At 43.0% G+C, this 19,388-nt stretch overlaps 1 protein-coding gene across 19 annotated transcripts in view; it reads right to left on the minus strand.

The window, feature by feature from the left end:
• The window catches only part of ANKS1A (ankyrin repeat and sterile alpha motif domain containing 1A), a 1,389,901-nt gene that overhangs the window by 611,744 nt on the left and 758,769 nt on the right, over positions 1 to 19,388 (minus strand). For all 19 annotated transcript variants that reach the window (XR_014978931.1, XR_014978928.1, XR_014978939.1 and 16 more), the window contains one exon: positions 435 to 524. Coding sequence is in view for 16 of the 19 variants with exons in the window: in XM_085645485.1 (XP_085501611.1) it covers positions 435 to 524 (90 nt within the window). In the remaining 3 variants the exon portion in view is untranslated. The remainder of the gene's footprint in view (positions 1 to 434; positions 525 to 19,388) is intronic.

Genomic DNA, 19,388 nt, shown 5'->3' on the forward strand with positions numbered 1-19,388 from the left:
CGTCTGGCCCTCTAAATAATTCGGTCTGTCACTCTAGACTTTATACAATTTCAGCTGAATGCGTTCTGGAGTGCATATGCATGCATTAGGTGTAGTACCATGTTTAATTGTTAACATGATTTGGATTCATTTGGACACTGGACTGTAATGCGGAATTCACAACTATTATGCCATCTTTGTGTGGCTATAAGCAATCAACGTTCCTCATTACTGGGCAACCTGCAAGTTTCCGGCACAGGCATGACATCATCATGAAAAGTTTGATATGTAACATAACAGATCAATTACTCTATTATTCTGGCAGCATCTCAAACCAGCTCCTTGAGTGCAAGACCTTTAATTTCTGATAAAATACCAATAGATCTCAAAATCAGTCAGTCTTGATGCCCATCATCATCCCCCCCCCCCCCCCCCCCCTCCCAAAGGCTTCTTACCTCACATGGAGCTTTAGGAACTAGCCTCTTCTCACGATGCTCCTCTTCTTCATCAGGGGGTGGCTTTGCTGGAGGCGGAGGACGTTCTCTCTGCACCAGTTAAAAGAAACGTTAAGTCATATGATTCAAGCACAATCGGATAAAATGCTCTGCATAAGCCTTCAGAAAAGAAGTCAATGATACACACCTCAAGGTAGCTATTACATGCAGCATCAATTGGAGAACGGCATACAGCACATAAAAAAGGCTATGTAACAACAAAGAGCAGGAGACCTCAGATTATAGTCCTCAAAGAATACCAAAAGTGAATGAGGACCAAGAAAGAGCCTCAGAACCAGTTCAATAACAGCTGATATTTCCATTTATTTCAAATTAAGTTCCAGGTCCGGTAACAAGCCTATCTGTTCAAAACATCTTACGCCACTACAGCTGGGTTAATGTAAGAAGTCACTAACACCTAATACATCCCTTAAATTGCTACAAAGAAAGTAAGCATGCCAAAGTTAGAACTGAATACTTTCAAAATACATCTGGTTTCCTTAGTTTTCACGGACTCTTCCATTATAAATGTACACAAAATAACATGTCTTATTGCTGGGACAACCAACTGAGTCAAAGGAATATCAAGGGTACAGGAAAGCAAACATGGCTGCCCTGAAAAAATCTCCTCAGTTAATGTCTTAGAATAGAAGGTTTATATGGTGGGATCTTTAGGACTCAAATTTCCCACTAGGCTAAAAGAGAAAAACGTTTACTGCTCCACAGTCCTCTGAGAATACACACACTGACATCACCAGTGAAGAGAGGCTTTGAGAGGACTCGTCTAAGTGTGCTGTAGTAGACACTGTATTACCAATATCATTGTGGCCCTAGGGAATGGGACAAAGGAAGGGATGAGAAGTGATTGCAGGAACGGAGAATGGCACAACAGAAGGAAGTCATATTGCTTGGCCCCGACTCTGAAGGATGGACGCGCCCATTGTGCTTGAGACGTTGCCCGGTCTTCTCTCGGTGATAGCTTTGTGCTAGTAGGAAATCTATTCACGTTCTCGACTGAATGCACGGGTGATCTATACCTGCATGATCTCAAACATTTTTGTGGATCCTCAATGACACAACCATTAAAAATGTATACTAACCCCTCCGGTCACACCCCTTGTAATATGCGTTTTGGATTTTCTTTTCCTCCTCTCTCAGTCCGGAGAGCTGACGTTTACTTTATTTCCAAACTTGGAGGCACAAGTAACAGCCTGTATTGGAGTGTCCCCCTCCCCATCCTTCTTTTTACTTGTTCGATTCATCTCTCGTTGCCCTTAGGACGGCGTCACCTCAATCGCGGTGTTTCACCGAAATGCACGTTGGCACATTGTCTGCTGATCAAATGAAACTATGATTTCTATGATATCACATATACATTATGAAATGTCTATTTTTGCCTGACTGCGTTTGACTATGTGAAGACATATTTGCACAATACAGGTTAAAAAGTGACACTGTACCAACAAACAGTTATGAGAATTTTGAGGCATTCTGCTTGGTATTTTTGTTTTTAATCGATTATGTTGTACGAGAGAGTATGGTATGTATGTCTAATGCTTTGGTGTGCTGTTTATGGTTTTGATGGGTAGGTGAGTTTTTTTTAATTGTAAATTTAATCTTTGTTAAAAAACTTTTGATAAAAAGAAAAAAGTATTCGGGAATGTCTGTGAAAATAAAAACAAATGAGAATTAATATTTATGAACCATGTCTCTGGATGTTGGCTCTACAATCGATTAAATTGTATCTATGAATTGTTAAGAGTTATACCCATTATTGATTAGAAGGGAGTATTTAGAGGTTGTTCGCTTCTCCTTGTGTTGTTTCCCCTGGTTCCTCACTCACTATCTGCCTACAGGGGCCCTCTGTTTTTGTTTTTACAACAGTAGAAAGTAACTTTGCACAGTAAGCAACATAAGCCTAGGTGTGTGGCAGCCATTCTATGAATAGGACTGTACTAGCAGAATATAGTCCTGCAGGCACTTATACCTTTAACTTTGCTGGTGGCCATTTATAACTTGGTTTATTATGTGGAGCGGTCTCGGAAGCAGATATAGGGTCTTATTTAGATGTCGGCGGATGGAATACTCGGTCACCCTTCTGCCCACAATATTAAGATCTCCATAGGATAGAATAGGATCGTAATACGGCAGACGGGATATCCGTCATGTTTGTGACAGAGTATTTCCCTCCGCCAAGATTTAAATCAGGCCCATAGTCCTCACTGTTCTCCTAAATCATACCTGGTAAGATTGGTTATTTCACCCAGTGAATTGTACAGGGCATCTTGACAGGATCAGGAAGACTATATCTTGAACATAGACTCCTTCAGTTGAACATTTTCATAAAGAACTGTAGGGTAAAACTGGAAAGATCAGAAAGGGAAACCTTTCTGTACAGAGCTATTTTTAACCAGCACACTAACATGTGTCGAAAGCAGTCTTCAATCAAGAGCTGTGTATTGAATCTAGGGCAAGGTACTAAGATTCCTGTGCTGCTGCTTTAGGAGTATCCTAGCTGTTGCATTTAGAATAATCTGAAATGAATGTACAAATTTAAGACTTCTGAAGTTCTAGATACTCCTCATACCAAGAGTAAGAAATGAAAACATTTACAGTAATGACCATCACAAAATAATAAATACAACATGTGTTCTAAAACAGTTGGCTGGTGAAAACATGGCTGAAACATTTATTTGACTGGGGAACCAGAGTTATGATGGATTGGACCATCTGCTTTGTCGACCAACAGGACGGTATCAGTGTCTAGCCTATATATGGAGGATAAAGTTCTTCGCTACAGCAAGGTTTGTTTAAAAGAAAGGAGAATCTTAGTCATACTCCTACTTAGTTCTTTATTTGTGAGAGTGTGAGCAAAAGTATGTGTGAGCAAGAGTTTGTAACCAAAGTTGTGTGAACGAGTGTGTGAGCAAGTGTGAGCGCACAAGAGCAGAAATGTGCATGTGTGAGCAAAAGTGTTTGCGTGTGAGCAAAAGTGTGTGTGTGCGCGCGCGTAGCGAATGCATCACCGAACGTAAGAGTATAAGTATGTACACGAGAGAAGTAGAGAATCTTTAATGCGCAAACTAGACTATGACGTAATATGTGCTTTAGATTGCTGTTATGTGGTGTACTTTCAAACTTGAAAGATTCTTGCATGCTGTGTCTTTTAGTATTAGTGATATAACCTCGTCCATGTATGTTGATATATCATCTTTTAAGCAGATCTCAAGGGTTCTACTCGCCCACTTGCTATGGCGAGTCAGATTTTATCAGGTCGACCTATTTTTAGGGCCTACCAGCCCTGTCTGCCGAGCTGCAAAGAACAGGTGTTCTGTTCACTCAGAAAGTGAACGAGCAATCAAGATGCCTTTAAATCTCATTTTTAACTAGTCACTTTTGCTGCGTGTTTAAAGTCAGAGGTCAAATGTCCGGGTATGACTTCTGACAAAACACTGCTTATGTTTTTTTACTGGAACTTGGGTGTTTACTTTTATTTCTCTGACTGCAAAAGTTAGAGGATTTTCAGTTTTTAACGTCTTTATTTCGAATATTCTTCATAAAAGACAAAATATTTACATACATATAAATAATAACAATATTACATAATCAATGACATTATATAAAAATTAAGCGTAAAGAACAATAAAACAAAAAGAATTAAAAATTGATTAAAACCTCAATTAAATTAAATATGTGCATAAAGACGACAAGAAAAGATTATTATTGAACAAATGCATATAAAAAGACACAACATCAATACTGGTCGGAGACACAATCTAGTAAGGTAACGTACTATATGGGTTTTTCATGACGGTATGTTACTGACTATCTTAGACCTTAATAACCAAGCCCAACCAAGGAATTTGGCCAATCCAATGGAAAGACATTCAGAGGTGTTAGTTCTTAGAATGAGCAAGGCTTCACTGCTCGACCGGGTCTTTAATCTATAGCATATAGGCTTTAGCCACTTATGGCGTGGTTCACGGTAAGCATTACAAACAAACAAGAAATGACCTATTGTTTCTTTATGGTCAGTACAACATGGACAAAGTGAAGTCGCCGGCTTCTGCCAACCACTGGTGAAGGCCCGTAATGGCAATGTACCTAGACGGAACTGAAAGTAAAGTTTCCTATCTAAGGTTTTGACAATTACATCCCAAAAGCACTCGGTATGAGGGACTATTTTATGTAGCAGAAACAGACCGGTCAGGTTCGGTTTCTCCGAAAGAGCAACGTGTTCATCTTTAACCATAGACCAGAAGAGAGATTTAAAATCTTTCTTAGTGGGAAAGATGTGAGAGCCCGGCTCAAACCACAACTGGGGGAGGCCCATTCCGATAAGAGTGTTTCTAATTGACTTAAACCATGGAATTTCACCTGCCCCCTGTTGTGATCTAACATCCTGAAGCTCTTGGGCAAACATGGCAAGTTCCGGTGTGGACCATATTCGTCTCCATAACGCCACCATCCTGTACTGGGCTTGATGTTTAATTGAATGGAACCCCATATCCATCAATAGTGGAAGAGCGGGTGTTGATGGAGGAAGACTGACTAGGTTTCGGAAAAATTTGTTCTGTATCCTATCAAGGACGGCCAGGTCCACACAACCCCATATATCAGCCCCGTATAATATGGCAGAGCTGATTTTTGCACTATATATTTTAAGAGCGGGCAATACCCTTTTGGTCAGAGAACTCCGCTGCTCCTTCAACAGACAACCGGACAGACGCGTAAATTTCAAGCTAAGCGCCGCTATTTGCTCTTTCCAGCGTAATCTATAGTCCATTGTCACACCAAGATAGGTCATAACTTCAACCTGTTCCAGACTAGACCCATTCATCGTAACATTGCCCCTCTGTGGTTTTTTCTTTGTAAAGACCATAAATTTGGTTTTGTTGATGTTAATTTCTAAATCATTCTCATTGCAGAAATCCACAAATTTGTCTATAGCTACCTGCAGACCCTTCTGTGTTTTAGCCAATATGAGCGTGTCATCAGCAAAAATTAAAAGGGGGAATTTAGTCCCACCCAGTGATGGGGCATCGGTAGGGGTTTCTGAGAGAAACTTAACCACTTGATTAATAAAAAGTATGAAAAGGGTAGGGGCCAGGACGCAGCCCTGTCTCACTCCACGAGTCACAGGGAAGGGTTCTGTGACCTGGCCCTGGCGGCCCCACCTAACTCTAGCAAAATTTCCCTCGTGCATCCTGATGGTAAATTCTAGGAGCGCAGAAGGAACTCCCATCTTTCTTAATGCAGCCCACATCTTTCCTCTAGGGACCAAATCAAACGCTGATTTGAGGTCCACAAATGCAGCGTATATCGTACCACCTCTCAAAAACACAGTTTTCCAGTAGATCATAACAAATCTTAAGATCTGATCTACAGTACTAATGTGAGCCCTAAAGCCAGCTTGTAATGGAGAGAGAATGTCAGCTTCGGTCATCCAGGTGTCGATTTTTCCTAAAAGCATTCTAGCCACTACCTTTTGTAGGGCGTCAATAAGACTGATGGGTCGGTAGTTTCCTGCATCAGTTTTGTCCCCTTTTTTATACACGGGCAGGATCTCTGCCCCTTTCCATGAATTTGGGATCCTGGTCCCTCTAGCTATCGCATTTGCTAGGGTAGTTAAGTACGGAACCTAATGCACCTGGTCATACTTAAAAAGGTCCGCTGGGACACAGTCCATACCGGGGGCCTTACCGTTCTGGACTCGTTTAAGAGCAACTACAGTTTCTGTATCTGTGAAGACAATGTGGTCAAGTATGGGCACCGCAGTCTGTACACTGGCATCTTCCCAAGTGTGGGAGATCCGTACCGTGTTACTAAACTGTGTCGCGTAGTGCTTGACCCATTGTTCTGCAGGCACATGGTTAACAGGGACTTTCGAGTCCCCAGTCCCACCCCACCTCACAACCTCCCAGAATTTTTGTTGGTTAGATGAGGTGCTAGCTTGGTATAAATCTAACCAGCGCTGTTCGTCCCAGTTGGTTTTTGCCTCTTTAAGTACTTTCTTGTAATTAACCCTAGCTAGCCTAATATCAATGGCTGACTTGGATTTAATAGCAGCTATTAGGGTGCTATGGGCAAGACGACAAGATTTATCATACCATTTGGTCCTAGTTGGTACTGGACCATTATTCCTTCCTTTTGTGGGTTCATTAAAAAAAGTTTTAATCTTATTAAACAGAGACTCATGGATCGACCCTATTTCTTCCAGGGAAGTGCCTTCATTAACTATGGGTACCATCGAATTGGTGGCTGCTGAGACCTCCACCGCAACCCTTTCTAATACGGTAGGGTTGTCTATAAGCCTAGTCCAGCGTACCCTTCTACAGTCATTCGTGAGAACAGCCTCGGCTGTAACGGTAGTGGATGCAGAAACCAATCTGAGACCCTCATTCAGTAGTAATTTAATTGCCAGGGGATTATGGTCACTTTCAGGTCTTTGGACTACTTCCATATCCTCTAGGATTTTCCAAAACTCTATCTTTATTAAGAAGTAGTCAATACGGCTCGAATGCTGGGAATTGTCAAAAGTGACCTTTCCCATCGAATCTGATTTAGTTCTACCGTTAGCTGCGCGCAGATCCCATTCAAGGCAGAGGCCTAACCACTGCATTGCGGCCTCGGTAACTTTTTTAATTGGAGGGATGGATAATGGTGGAATATTCCAAATTTGATCGATTTCCCCATATCCTTCTTTGTCAAGACTAGGAAAAGGTTCAAAAGAACAATTAAAATCACCTGCCACCATTATACATTTGTCGCTAGCAATATTGTTTAATAGGGAATCTAAATCGCTAGCTGCTCTCGCAGGCTTCCCACCAGGTTGCCCTCTAGCATATATGTTAATCAGAAAAAAGTCCTCGTTATTTTTACCAGACAATTTCAAGGCAAGAATATCACTGCTTAAGGTAGGAATGTCTATAATTTTAAAGGCTAGGGATTGTCTGATCCAAATAACCAGACCACCTGAAGGACGACCTTTAGGTCCTTTACAGGCTGGTTTATAGTAGTTAAGATAGCCAACCCGAAAGATGGCATCAGTTGACCAGCTTTCCTGTAAAATGATAACATCAAAAGAGTCCACATAAGAGCCCCAGTCATCCTCAGACATTTTCCCTTTTAATCCCGCTATATTCCAAGACAAAACTGTGAGGGTATTACTTATTTCTTTCGGCAAGTTGTTAGATGGATTCACAGTCTCCTCAGGGACCAGGGGTCTATATGTGGGAATTGGAAGTTTTACCCTTTCTACCTCCCCTTGGGAATTACCACTCAGCCCTGTTACAATCTCAGCCCTGGGAGATGGAGTAGGGTTAGGGGAACTCAGTAAAACTTCACTCGGCCCGGGAATCGGTAGTAGATTGTCAAGTCAATCCACACCTTCCAAGCCGGATAGCGGAGCAAACCGGTTTGTGAGGTGCGGGTGAAACAAAGGGTAGACTGGGGTATCAAAATGAAATCTCCCTCTTGGCCTGTCTCTTCTAGAATGTTGAAATGGGGTGTGGGGTCTACTTGTATATAAAGCAGGATAGAAATAATTCAACAATAATGTTTGCACATCCCCAACTCTTCCGAATCTAGGTTCCCTGCTGATAAATTCAGCCACCCATGGCTCTCTGAAACTTATCACCACACAGTCCCCCTCAAGATCTTTCTTACCATAACCTATCCAATCCAGCCTTCTTACATTAAGAATTTCAGGATTCATGTTGGGTGGGAGAGGGCGATTTTTATTAAGCCAGAATGTTACTTTATTGTAGAGGTCCTGGTGTGTTTCTCTTTTACCATCTACTAAAGGAGCCACGCCAGTTAAGATGATGGTGTAAGGCTGTGACTCTGGGGGGAGATTAACACATTGTTTCCTCAGGATAGGTTTGATATAGGGCCGGATGTTTTGGTCGTGACTACTAAGAGTTTTCTTGGCCTGGGGTTGCTTTGCGGCCTTCTGTCTAGGTGCGCCCTCAGAGCTAACTGTTTTCTTGGGGGCCGATACAGTTGTTGGCTGCGGGGCTTTTAACGTAGAGGGTCCCGCTTTTGAACTTGAGGCCCCTGCTTTGTTATTCACCAGAGTAGACTTCGATGATGACAGGGCAGTGGGGGGCAAGCCTTTGGGGGCTAAACTGGCAAGAGTTCTGTTTGTAGATGCTATATTATCTTTAACCAACCTATCCAAGGAATCCATTTTAGTATTCAATAGTCTTGTCCTTTCGAATAGTGGTAAGAGCAGGGATTTCATTAGTAACTCTATCTTAGCCAGAAGTATGCCTTCTGCAATACTAACTGTGGTATTATGGTCTTCAAGTTGAACCACCACATTAGTATTAGGCAACTGTATAGGTGAATCAATAGTACTTCCCACCCCCTCAATATGTTCATCTAAGTCGGGAGAGTCTAACCTTTTACGTTTCCCAGGGTTCTGTGAGGGTAGAAGTTGTGAAAGGGGAGGGGAAGTCACTTGCTCCTTACTGATATTAAGATTAGGTGAGTCCGAGAGACCCGATTTCTCTCCAGGCTGGTCTAGAAAAATAGTAGTCCCTCCATTTAGCATATTATCATGTGCAGTGGTATATGAGCTATCTTGACCCGTCCCCGCTAACTCCACAGTTTGGGTCTCAGGAACAGTTACAAGCACTAAATCTGTATTAACATCATTGCTATCAGTGTCTAAAAGGGAAAGCGGAATGGGGGAGACAGCCTCATTAATTTTCCCAAGAGAGGATCGCTTGCCTGTAATTATATCTAGTGAAAGACGTTTTTCAACTAGAGCGATTTCTTTCTCCAGTATGGCAGTAGAGCGTTTAAAAAACTGGTCAATTGTACCCGTGAAAGTGCCATTAGTGCTGGAGACCTGGACTTGCCTCTCTTTACCAGATCTTAGGGTCATCTTTAGATATACAAGTAACCAAATTAACACCAGCCTCAGACCTCAAATTATATACAATAATGGGCAAAGTTAGGTCAAAGCAGTTATACTAACAATGAGGACACAAGCCTGGTAATGGTCAGATGCAATGTTTACAAAATAAACATTTAAAATGTCTGTTAGGTGATACCATGAGATGTTATAAATATTGAGTGGTAAATGTTAGGAAGGTGGCCCGGCCCGGCCTCACTCGGCCTCTGACGGCCACAGACGGCCCGCCCTCTGCCCGGGCTCAGCCCGGCGCCGCCCGCGCGCGTCCCGCGACGCGGAGGGAGCCTCGGCTTTTGAAGCGCCTCCGGGCGCGCTAACACCAGGAAGTGGGCGGGGCAGCAGTGATTCACGGGAGCTGTAGTCTCCCCCAACGGCGGCCTGCGATGTCGTGGAGGCGGCGGGGGAGACACACAGCGTGGGCACCCCGTCCAGGTAGCAGCAGTTCGGCGTTTTCCAGGCGCAGGTAAGGCACAGCGCGATATGGCAGTTAAAGACGGCACCCCCCGCTCCACCGAGGGAGCCTCGGCTTTTGAAGCGCCTCCGGGCGCGCTAACACCAGGAAATGGGCGGGGTAGCGGTGATTCACGGGAGCTGTAGTCTCCCCCAACGGCGGCCTGCGATGTCGTGGAGGCGGCGGGGGAGACACACAGCGTGGGCACCCCGTCCAGGTAGCAGCAGTTCGGCGTTTTCCAGGCGCAGGTAAGGCACAGCGCGATATGGCAGTTAAAGACGGCAGAGGATTTTGTAAAGTGAACCACCTAACAATCAAGCCGGAACAAACAACATTTAAATAGCTTGAAAATAAACAGTACAAATGCTTACAAATATATTTCAGCAGTTAGAAACACTTTTTGTAATTCTAAAGTGAGATGGAAACAAAGATTTTTATATGATCAAAACAAATCAGAAAATAAATTAAATGCAAATGTTAAATATTTGCTGAAACCTGATTTCCGTACGTTATTGTATCAGTAAAACATAATGGTAGTGGGAAACGTGGCAATTTCATTGAAAAACGACGGTCTGTAAATGACGGCGCTCTATTGCATCATTCTATAGTGACATATTTATTAAAAGAGAGAGTTTTTAAATAATTAACTGAAAAACATACCTGGCCCCCACCCTGATGACAATTCTATTAGTGAACTGAAAGGCAAGTCAGTGGTCATGTCTACCCTATATGTGGACTAAATATTCATTATATGAGGAGAAAAGGTTCAGCCTATTAATTCAAGAGTTTTAATACAGCACACATGCTGAACTCACATATTTGAAGGTAGTCTTGTATGTGGTAATGAAGAAAAAGGGGACCCAGTGAAATAAAATATTTGCCTAGTATAATACAATTTGAGACACGTTTATGGGTCAAGTGCATTACAGTTAGGTCAAGTAGATTATTAAGTTACTAGACCTGCAGGTCTGGTAAAACGTTTCAGATTTTTCGAGGCCTGTCAAGGGACAGTCAGTAAAGATATTCTTATTGTAGAGTTTACTCGGTTTTAGAATCTATTAATTCCACGTTAATACCAAAGTCTTATCTGACACTTATTTCACTTGGATTATTTACTACCCAAATGAGATTCCTCAAGGATTGTTAAATACTCCTTTAGTTTTAGAGTGCAAATGGTAGAATTTAATTTATAAAACCTTCACTTCATAAAACTTTATTTCGGCAAACAATTGCCATAAAAGCATCAAGTAAAAACATATAGTACAATACATTCAATAATTACAAAAGGAATTAATAAATGGTTTAAAAATATTTAAATACAGCTGTTCAAGGATCAAGTTAATAAGAATAAAAAGGCCCTACCACATCCCCCGATACATCATGCTGGAGCAGTAATGTATTGGCTCAAGCTGAACCTGCATTATCATTTTACTATTGCAATCCTTTAAGGATGGTCCTGCGAGTACATTACATGTTAAAAAGGAAGCGGGAAATGGAATAGACGATGGGTATTTGCATATTTGTTTTCAATATCCTATATACTTCACCTCAACGTCTGGACCCCAGATTTCTGCTTGTTCTGGACTTTCCATAACCTCTGCAGAAAAATAATACGTGTATTTCAGTTTCTTCGGGATGATTGCAAGCCGGGCAGCCCCTACTTAAGGACCCCTCCCATTTTCGAGTAAAGGCACGCAGCGGAAGAACTCCATGCTAGTTTTATAATCCGAATTGTCGCCGTCAAACAGCCAGCGGCAGTTCTGTGTTCCAAGTTCATTGAGCTTATGCTCTCTGAAGCGCTCTATCAGGGTCTTTCTTGCTGTCGTTTGGGACATATTTTCTGCATTCTTCCAAAGATCACCCCTAGCCAGGCCCTCACAGATGTTCCTAATGTTTGACAGCCAGGGCATCCTCCCAGATCCTCGCAAACCCATGACTTCAGTTAATTCTTCCCTGTAGCCGACTAACTCTCGGGTACTCCAGAGACGGCGCCAATAGAGGAGAGGCCTAAAGGCCACTTCATCCGCCATGGGCCTGACCCCAAGATCCAAACGGAGTGGTGGTAAAGGGATGCCATTGGGGAGGGATAAAAGTTGTCTTATGAAGGAATTTTCTATTCGGGTAAGCGGGCACAATGTCCCCAGAGTTCTGCTCCATAGAGGGCAGCAGACCTGGCCTGGAGCTTATAGATTTCCAATGCTGGGCTAAGGAATTCTTTGGTACATGTCCTATAAAATTTTAGGATGCCCCCTGTTTTGTGAGTAAGTTTTAACCCTTGTTTGTTTATTTGGGCTCCCCAGTCCATTTGCTCTGTCAACGTCAGACCAAGGTACTCAAATATTTTTACTCTTTCCAGAGGTCTGCCGCCTAAGCAGGGGTTTAGGCAGGTGGATTTGCCTGCATTAAAGGCCATATACTTTGTTTTTTGCAGGTTAATTTCCAGGCTCCGATGTTTGCAGAAATCGCTAAAGTTGTCCAAGGTCCTTTGTATTCCCATTGGGGATTTTGAGAGGAGGAGCTTATCTGCAAACATCAGGCCAGTCTGGGGTCGTCTATGTTCTTTTCACGAATCAGAAAATCTAAAAGCCCATTAATGTAGAGTGAAGACAGTGTGGGTGCCAGACACAACCCTGGCGAACCCCTCTCTCCATGGACAAAGGGGCAGAGAGTTTGCCGTTCTTTCCATATCTAATACGTGCGTAGTTTCCCTCGTGGAGCTGTCTTATATGGTGGCACAAGTATTCAGGCACTCCCATGTCTCTCAGTAATACCCACAGCTTTTCCCCTTTGGACCAAATCAAAAGCAGATTTTAAATCTACAAAAATAAGATGGAGGCTGCCACCCTCTATATGTACAGATTTCCAATGTAGCAGCTGCAGCCTAAATAATTGGTCGATCGTGGATGTTTTGGCCCTCAACCCAGCTTGGAATGGGGTTAGAATATTGTGCTCCTCATCCATGATAGTAGACGCCCCAATAAGATTCGAGCAAAACTTTTTTGCCCAACGTCTATAAGACTTATTGGGCGGTATTTGACGGGCAGATGCCGGGAGCCTTTTTTTATTTTTTATTAATAAATCGGTATGATTTCAGCTCCCGCCCAAGTGGAAGGAATTGCCATACCTTGTAAAATGGCATTAAACAGCGTAGTCAAATAGGGGGCCCAAATAATAGGTTCAGATCGGTAGAGGTCACCAGGGATTCTATCCAAACCTGCCGCTTTTGCAGGCTGGATCTTCCCTACAGCATCGGTGATTTCTCTTACTGTAATTTAAGGGGCGACATCCTGGGGTGGACCGGAGTGCATCGGGGTTCTGATCGTTATTTCTCTTCCCTCTGTGTCCCTTCTATAGAGCATTTCAATATGCGCCCGCCAGACGGTTTCGTCTATATTGGGTTCTAAGGCAGATCTACCAGCCTGGGAGCCAGTGTTTACTATATTCCAAAAAGACCTCAGGTCGTGAGTGATTAATGCGTTTGAGGTCTTCCCATTGTTGTGCTTCCCAGTATTGTTTGGCTTTAGTTGTTGTTCTTTTATACAAGGCCCTAGCTTCTTTGATTTTGGTGTTGTCCCTACTTTTGATAACAGTTATTAATTCGGTTTTTACAGCTCGGCAGTTAGCGTTGAACCATTTGTGTTTGGGATTATTAAATAAGTTTGTTTTTTATTTTGATAAAAGAAAGTTGCCAAAATACTAACCAGGTCGTAGTGGTTTTGTAGGATCTTTGGGAGGGAATCTGAAACACCACTACCCTCTGCTAGTTGAGAAGTAATTAAAAGATAGGGAACTACTTGGTTGTATAATTTGGCCAGTTTATCTTGAGATTGGGAGATTTCAGCCCAACGTACTCTTCTCCCTCCATTACTTTGTGTATTAAAGGTTGAGATGGTATTTGAGGATTGGCCTGTGACAGTTATAATTGACCATGTTATTTCTAAAACAAGAGCGTCATGATCACCGTCATGTCGCGGGATGATTTTAAAATCTAGTACCTTATGCCAGGGCTGTAGGTCTAGAATAATATAATCGATTATTGAAGTATGGCCCGGTCTATTAAAACTACATTTCCCTGAACTGTCAGATCTAAAGCGTCCATTACAGGCTCTGAGGGTGAAATGTAGTTTTAGAGCCTGTAACTGGAGTGCTAGCAGGGTCCATGTCCTTAAGGGCGGGATATTGGGTTCGGGGATGGACCAATAATGGTCTTCATCCTCAGTTGGGCCATTTAACAAAACGTCCAGAGGCTCAAATTGGCAGTTAAAATCGCCGCCAATAATTAGTCCACAATTTGGTCGAATTGTTGTAAGAAAAATATTGAGATGGACTAGGGTGCTAGACTCTTGGCCACAGAGGAACATCCTGCTTTTCCTACTGTGTAAATGCTGGTCAGCTAGACTGTAGAGTAGATTGTAAACGTAGTGTATAAAACTAGAATGGCTTGCCCTGTTCCTAAGTATATAATTACTATCCTGTAATTTGTCACATACTGCTGTAGAGGACTGCACAATGTACACGTCCACAACGACTGTTCATTAACTTAAGTTTAAATTTGCAGTTTAGCCACTTCTAGTAAGAAAGCCAAGTGGGTATTAATTACCACGGATAAAAACATACCACACAGTTATGGTATCAATAGAAATTAAACTATACTACCATAAGTTAAACACTAAAACCAAGTACACCCTTATTCATTTGTTTACTGGATACATCCAAATAAACATACTTCGATGAGTTTACATGGCTAAAACAAAAATACAGCAGAGCATTGTTATGCAGCATGGAATAAGGTTTATTTCAGTTTGAAATTGCATAATATTAGGACTTTGAAACAATAATATTGGGGTCTGGCCAAGATGGCAACCGAATAGGAGCTTTTCCCGGGGGCTGCTACCGATTCAGCCAGTCTCCCTTCCCCATACCTGCCAGATGGCCCCAAGTAGGGCTCAACACTAATAGGAGTGCCCCCTAAGCATGACGGCCATGTCTACTTCACCAAACAAAGCCGGTGCGGTGGTGGACAGGGTCACCACCGAACCATAACGCCAAGCATCCCAAACGTTTTTCATATTAAACAAACTTGGGAATGAAGCTCTCTCTCAGGGGAGTTTACAAGACCCATCAAGTTGACTGCACAATTTCACCATATCCAGTGGTAAATTCGATCTTCCGACTGGCTACCGACTCAGAATCATGCATATGCATTAAAAGCATAAGGACCAGGGTAAAGCATCATGGTAGTTGGGGGCTCTTATAAAAAGATTCCAATGGAGGTACAGTGATCAGCTGGAAGCAATCTCATAACAATGATGAAATCTATGCCAATAGCTTATAATGAATTCTAAATCGCACGAGATGCACGATTCAACTGTCGACAATACTGAGGCACTGGTCGTGAGAAACAAGGTGGAAATAGAAAAGTTACTTGCTTACAGTAACAATCTTTCTGGTGCATACTCTATCTGCAGATTTCTCACATTTTGAATATCCCAGGCACTAGAGTGGATATGGAAACTTTTCCAGACATCTTCTAAACTGGCAGGGGGTGCAGGCTCTACATTGGCACCAGAAACAATGCCCCTGTACATGCCACTGAATCCATAATATGCCCACTCCAGTGTCCTACATCAATTTTCCACCCATTTTTCTTTCACCCAACGCAGAAGGACGAGAAGGTCATACATTTTGTACAGGTACTGTGAAATCAAACTATTTGGAGCCTTATTAAACAAGCAGTTCAGTGATCACACTTCACGTAGGAGAGCTGGGTGGTTTGGTAAGCAATCTGCAGGTAGAGGATCCATCAGAAGGAATATGTTCCTTACCCTGTAAGCATCTGTCTGTCGAGTGTAGTTTTGTAGAATTACATGTTCTGCAAATTCCTGCCACCTCGTGTTGGGCTTGGATGGTTGCAAATTGCTTATGCATGATGAAGTCTTTCCAGTCCCAAAGGTGGTATTATAGGACTCTTCCATTAGCTGGCAAGGCGCATGGGCACCGGCTCCACTGTTCTACTGTTTTTTGCAGGTGAGAGTAAGTATAAAGTAGAGTACTACGGTATGGTGACCATGCATGTGATGCATTTAAGAAAATAAAACGTTGAGTGAGAATATCTGTAGCAACTAATGGCTTCCAGGTAGGGAAAATGAATCTACAGCACTACACACTACAAACATGCTGACAGTGTAAGTAACTAATTCCGCTGTAGCTACACATGCTCTGCATAAAGTGTAAATCAATACTCCTGTAAGCAGTGGCCAACCAGTGGATTGTGCAGATGTCTGAAACAAAGTCCTTAACACTGCCTGTCTGACACTAGCTTGTTGCAGTGCCAGAATCATCTCACAGTAATGTTTTGTGAAGGTGTGTGAAACTCACCATGTAGTTGCTTTACAGAAATCAGCTATGGGGATATATCCCAGCAAAGTCAATAGTTGCCCCATTCTTTTAAACATTATTTTAACAGGTGGAGTGTGGCCTGGAAGGGGAAAGTAAGGCTCTCCTGGGTTTAAGATAACAAGCCTAGGTGTATTTGACGATCCACCTAGCTGTACCTGTCTTTGATATAGGGTGACCTTCATGAGGTTCAACTATGGCAACGAAAAGTTGCTGGGTTTTTGGAAAGAATTTGGCCCTGTTGATACAGTACATTATGGTACATTTAACATCAATTGTGTGTAGTGCCCTCTCGGCTACCAAGTCTGTCTAGGGAAAAAGGAGTGGGAGCTCTATGGTTTGGCTGAGATGGAGAAATGACACAACCTTGGGTAAGAATTTAGGGTTATCCTAAGAACATCTCAGTCAACATGGATTTAGAAGAAAGGCTCCTGTTTTGTAAGTGCCTGCAATTCACTAATACACTTTAGCAACGCAATAGTTAGTAGGAAGGCAACTGTGCATGAGAGGAGTTGTAGAGGGCAAGAGTTTAATGGTTTCAAAAGGAGGGCCCATAAGGCTATTAAAGACGATATTAAGGTTCTAGGCCAGGGTCAGTGGCACCCTGGGTGGGATGATCTTTTTAAGGCTGTCCATAAAAGCTTTGATGACAGGGATTTTGAAGAGTGCTCCTTGTTATGCATATATGCTGCGATGGCAGATAGGTGCAGATGTATAGAGGTGTACACTAGCCCGGGCATTTTGTAAATCACAATGTCTTGGACTGTTGGTTTAAGGGGGTCTAGGCAATTTAAGATGGAATAGTGGACATACCTTTTCCACTTAGCAGCATATCAGCAAGACTGCACAGTGGGTCTGGAGGCTTCCTTAAGGATGTCCATATATTCTTGAGGTAGGTTATGGGAAAATAAATTCTAGGACCTCAGGAGCCAGATTGCTATGTTGAGCTGCCAGGGGTCTTTAATGCCTGACTCTACCTTGGTTCTGTGAAAGAAGATCTGGGCCGTTGAGGAGTTTCTCATAGGGAGTGACATAACTCTAGGAAGGTTGAGAACCATGGTTGTCTGGCACAGGTGGGAGCCACCAAAATGACCATGAGGGATGTTTTCTGAAGCTTTCTCACTATTTACGGGAGAAGCTGAAGCAGAGAAAAAGCATAGCATTGCCCATGGAGTGAGTTTGTGGAAGCCTGGATGCTAAGTTTTAGCATCTTGTATTTTCACGAGTGGCGAAAAGGTCCATGTCTGGAACCCCCAATGACAGAAGTACAGGAAGAGGACTTGAAGATTAAGTTCCCAAATGTGGACTTGTTGCTACACCCCTCTGAGCAGGTCTACAAAAGTTGCTGTCCACCTCTAGGTGGTACTACGCTAGGAGATGTATCCGATGTTGAATTGTCCAATCCAAAAAAGCTTTGAAAGCTGCTGAAAACACGTGCGATCTTGTTTGTAAAGATAGTACACATGGCAGTCATGTCTGTTCGTATGAGGACTACCTTACTTGGATTTCCTGGTGAAACTCTTTCAAAGCTTGCTGGATGCCCGGAAGTTCTAGATCGGTGATGTGGACAACTTGTTCTTGAGGTGGCAAAAGACCCTGGATTCATGTCTAGAATATGCACCCCAACCTGTCAGTGATGCATTTGTGGTACCTGTGGGACATGGTCCAAAAAGGATCCGCCTTAGCCTTACAGCAAGTTGCTGCTGTTCTACCACTGCAGAGAGTGATGAGGGCTGTTCCTTATCAACACTAAATCCCCCAAGAGACCCCTTGCCTGTGACCACTGTGCTGAAAGGCACTCCTGTAACAGATGCATGGGGAACTGAGACTATGCAAGAAGTCATCATCCCTAGTGAGCGCATTTACCATTCTGTGAGACATGCAGCTGAAAAAGAGGCATTATTGGTGAAACTGTCGTCAAAAGGGTACACTTACCCACCTCCTATGGCAGTGCCCCAAGATTGGCTCATTCTGGTCAGAAGTACTGAAAGCTGTTGACACCATGTTTCACACAGACATATCCAGGCTCCCCACTTTCACATTGTTAGGCCTTCCTAACCCACTCACTTATCCATTGAAGTCTCCCAGAGGCAAAGCAATTCCCCTCACGTTGGGGGCCACAAAACAACTCCTACTGGCCCGGTGGGGGACCGACAGGATCCCGTCTCATCAGGACTGGCTCCACAAGGTTTGGGAGATCCTGGGGATGGAGAAACTCACGGCGGTGGCTACACAGTAATTACCACAGATTGACAAAATGTGGTAGCAATGCATAGCATACCTAGCGGACGAGTTCGGCGAACTGACATGCCCCCAGTACCTACGAGTCCTACGCCTTACATATACTGCACCTAAGACGCAGCCACTCCCTAGCCATAACACTATCCTGCGAGAGGACCACACGCTCTCCCCTCACCCCCTTTCATCCTCACCTTCTTCCTCACTTTCGCTTTTGATTTGCATTTAACAATATTGTTCTAAATCTTTTCTGTATTTTAATGTTCTCATTAGAAGTCAAACTACTGAATACGCATCGAAAAGTATGCCAGCCGGCCGATGGATATAGGCGGCTCCAGTTGTAATGTCGTTACTATACAAAATCAATAAAAATTATTCAAACAGAAAAAGATGCTACCCTTTGTTTGACTGGGTACGCTTTGGCTGTATTCAGGATGGACTAATAGGAAGGGCTAAACCTGAAAGGGCTGGATACATGGTAGTATTTAGGGTAAAACCCAAGCTGTGGAGCAAGGGACTAGACGCTTTAGTTTGGGCTAGGCCCTTCTAACTGCTTACACTCTCGATCAATCAATTATCTATATAGGAGAGCACACACGTTTTCCCCTTTTCAGGTGGAAGGCTACCACAGTTAAACATCTAGTTAAGACCCTTGGGACTTTGGGGACTCCAAAGGGCAATACCTTGAATTGGTAGTGTTGACCATGGTGGCCGGCGTGCTGGGTGAATGGGTAAATTAAAATAGGCGTCCTTTAAGTCTTGCATGATCATAAAGTTTACTTGCTGCAGCAGGGGGGTGACATCCTGCTGGGTGGAAAATGTTATGAGACGACTTATCTGTTGAGAGGTCTGAATCGAGGATAGGTGTAGGAAGCTGGCTCTTTATGTGATGTATTAAAAATCTCAC

Source organism: Triturus cristatus, chromosome 1_1 (genome assembly GCF_964204655.1).
Source record: "Triturus cristatus chromosome 1_1, aTriCri1.1, whole genome shotgun sequence".
Lineage (NCBI taxonomy): Eukaryota > Metazoa > Chordata > Amphibia > Caudata > Salamandridae > Triturus > Triturus cristatus.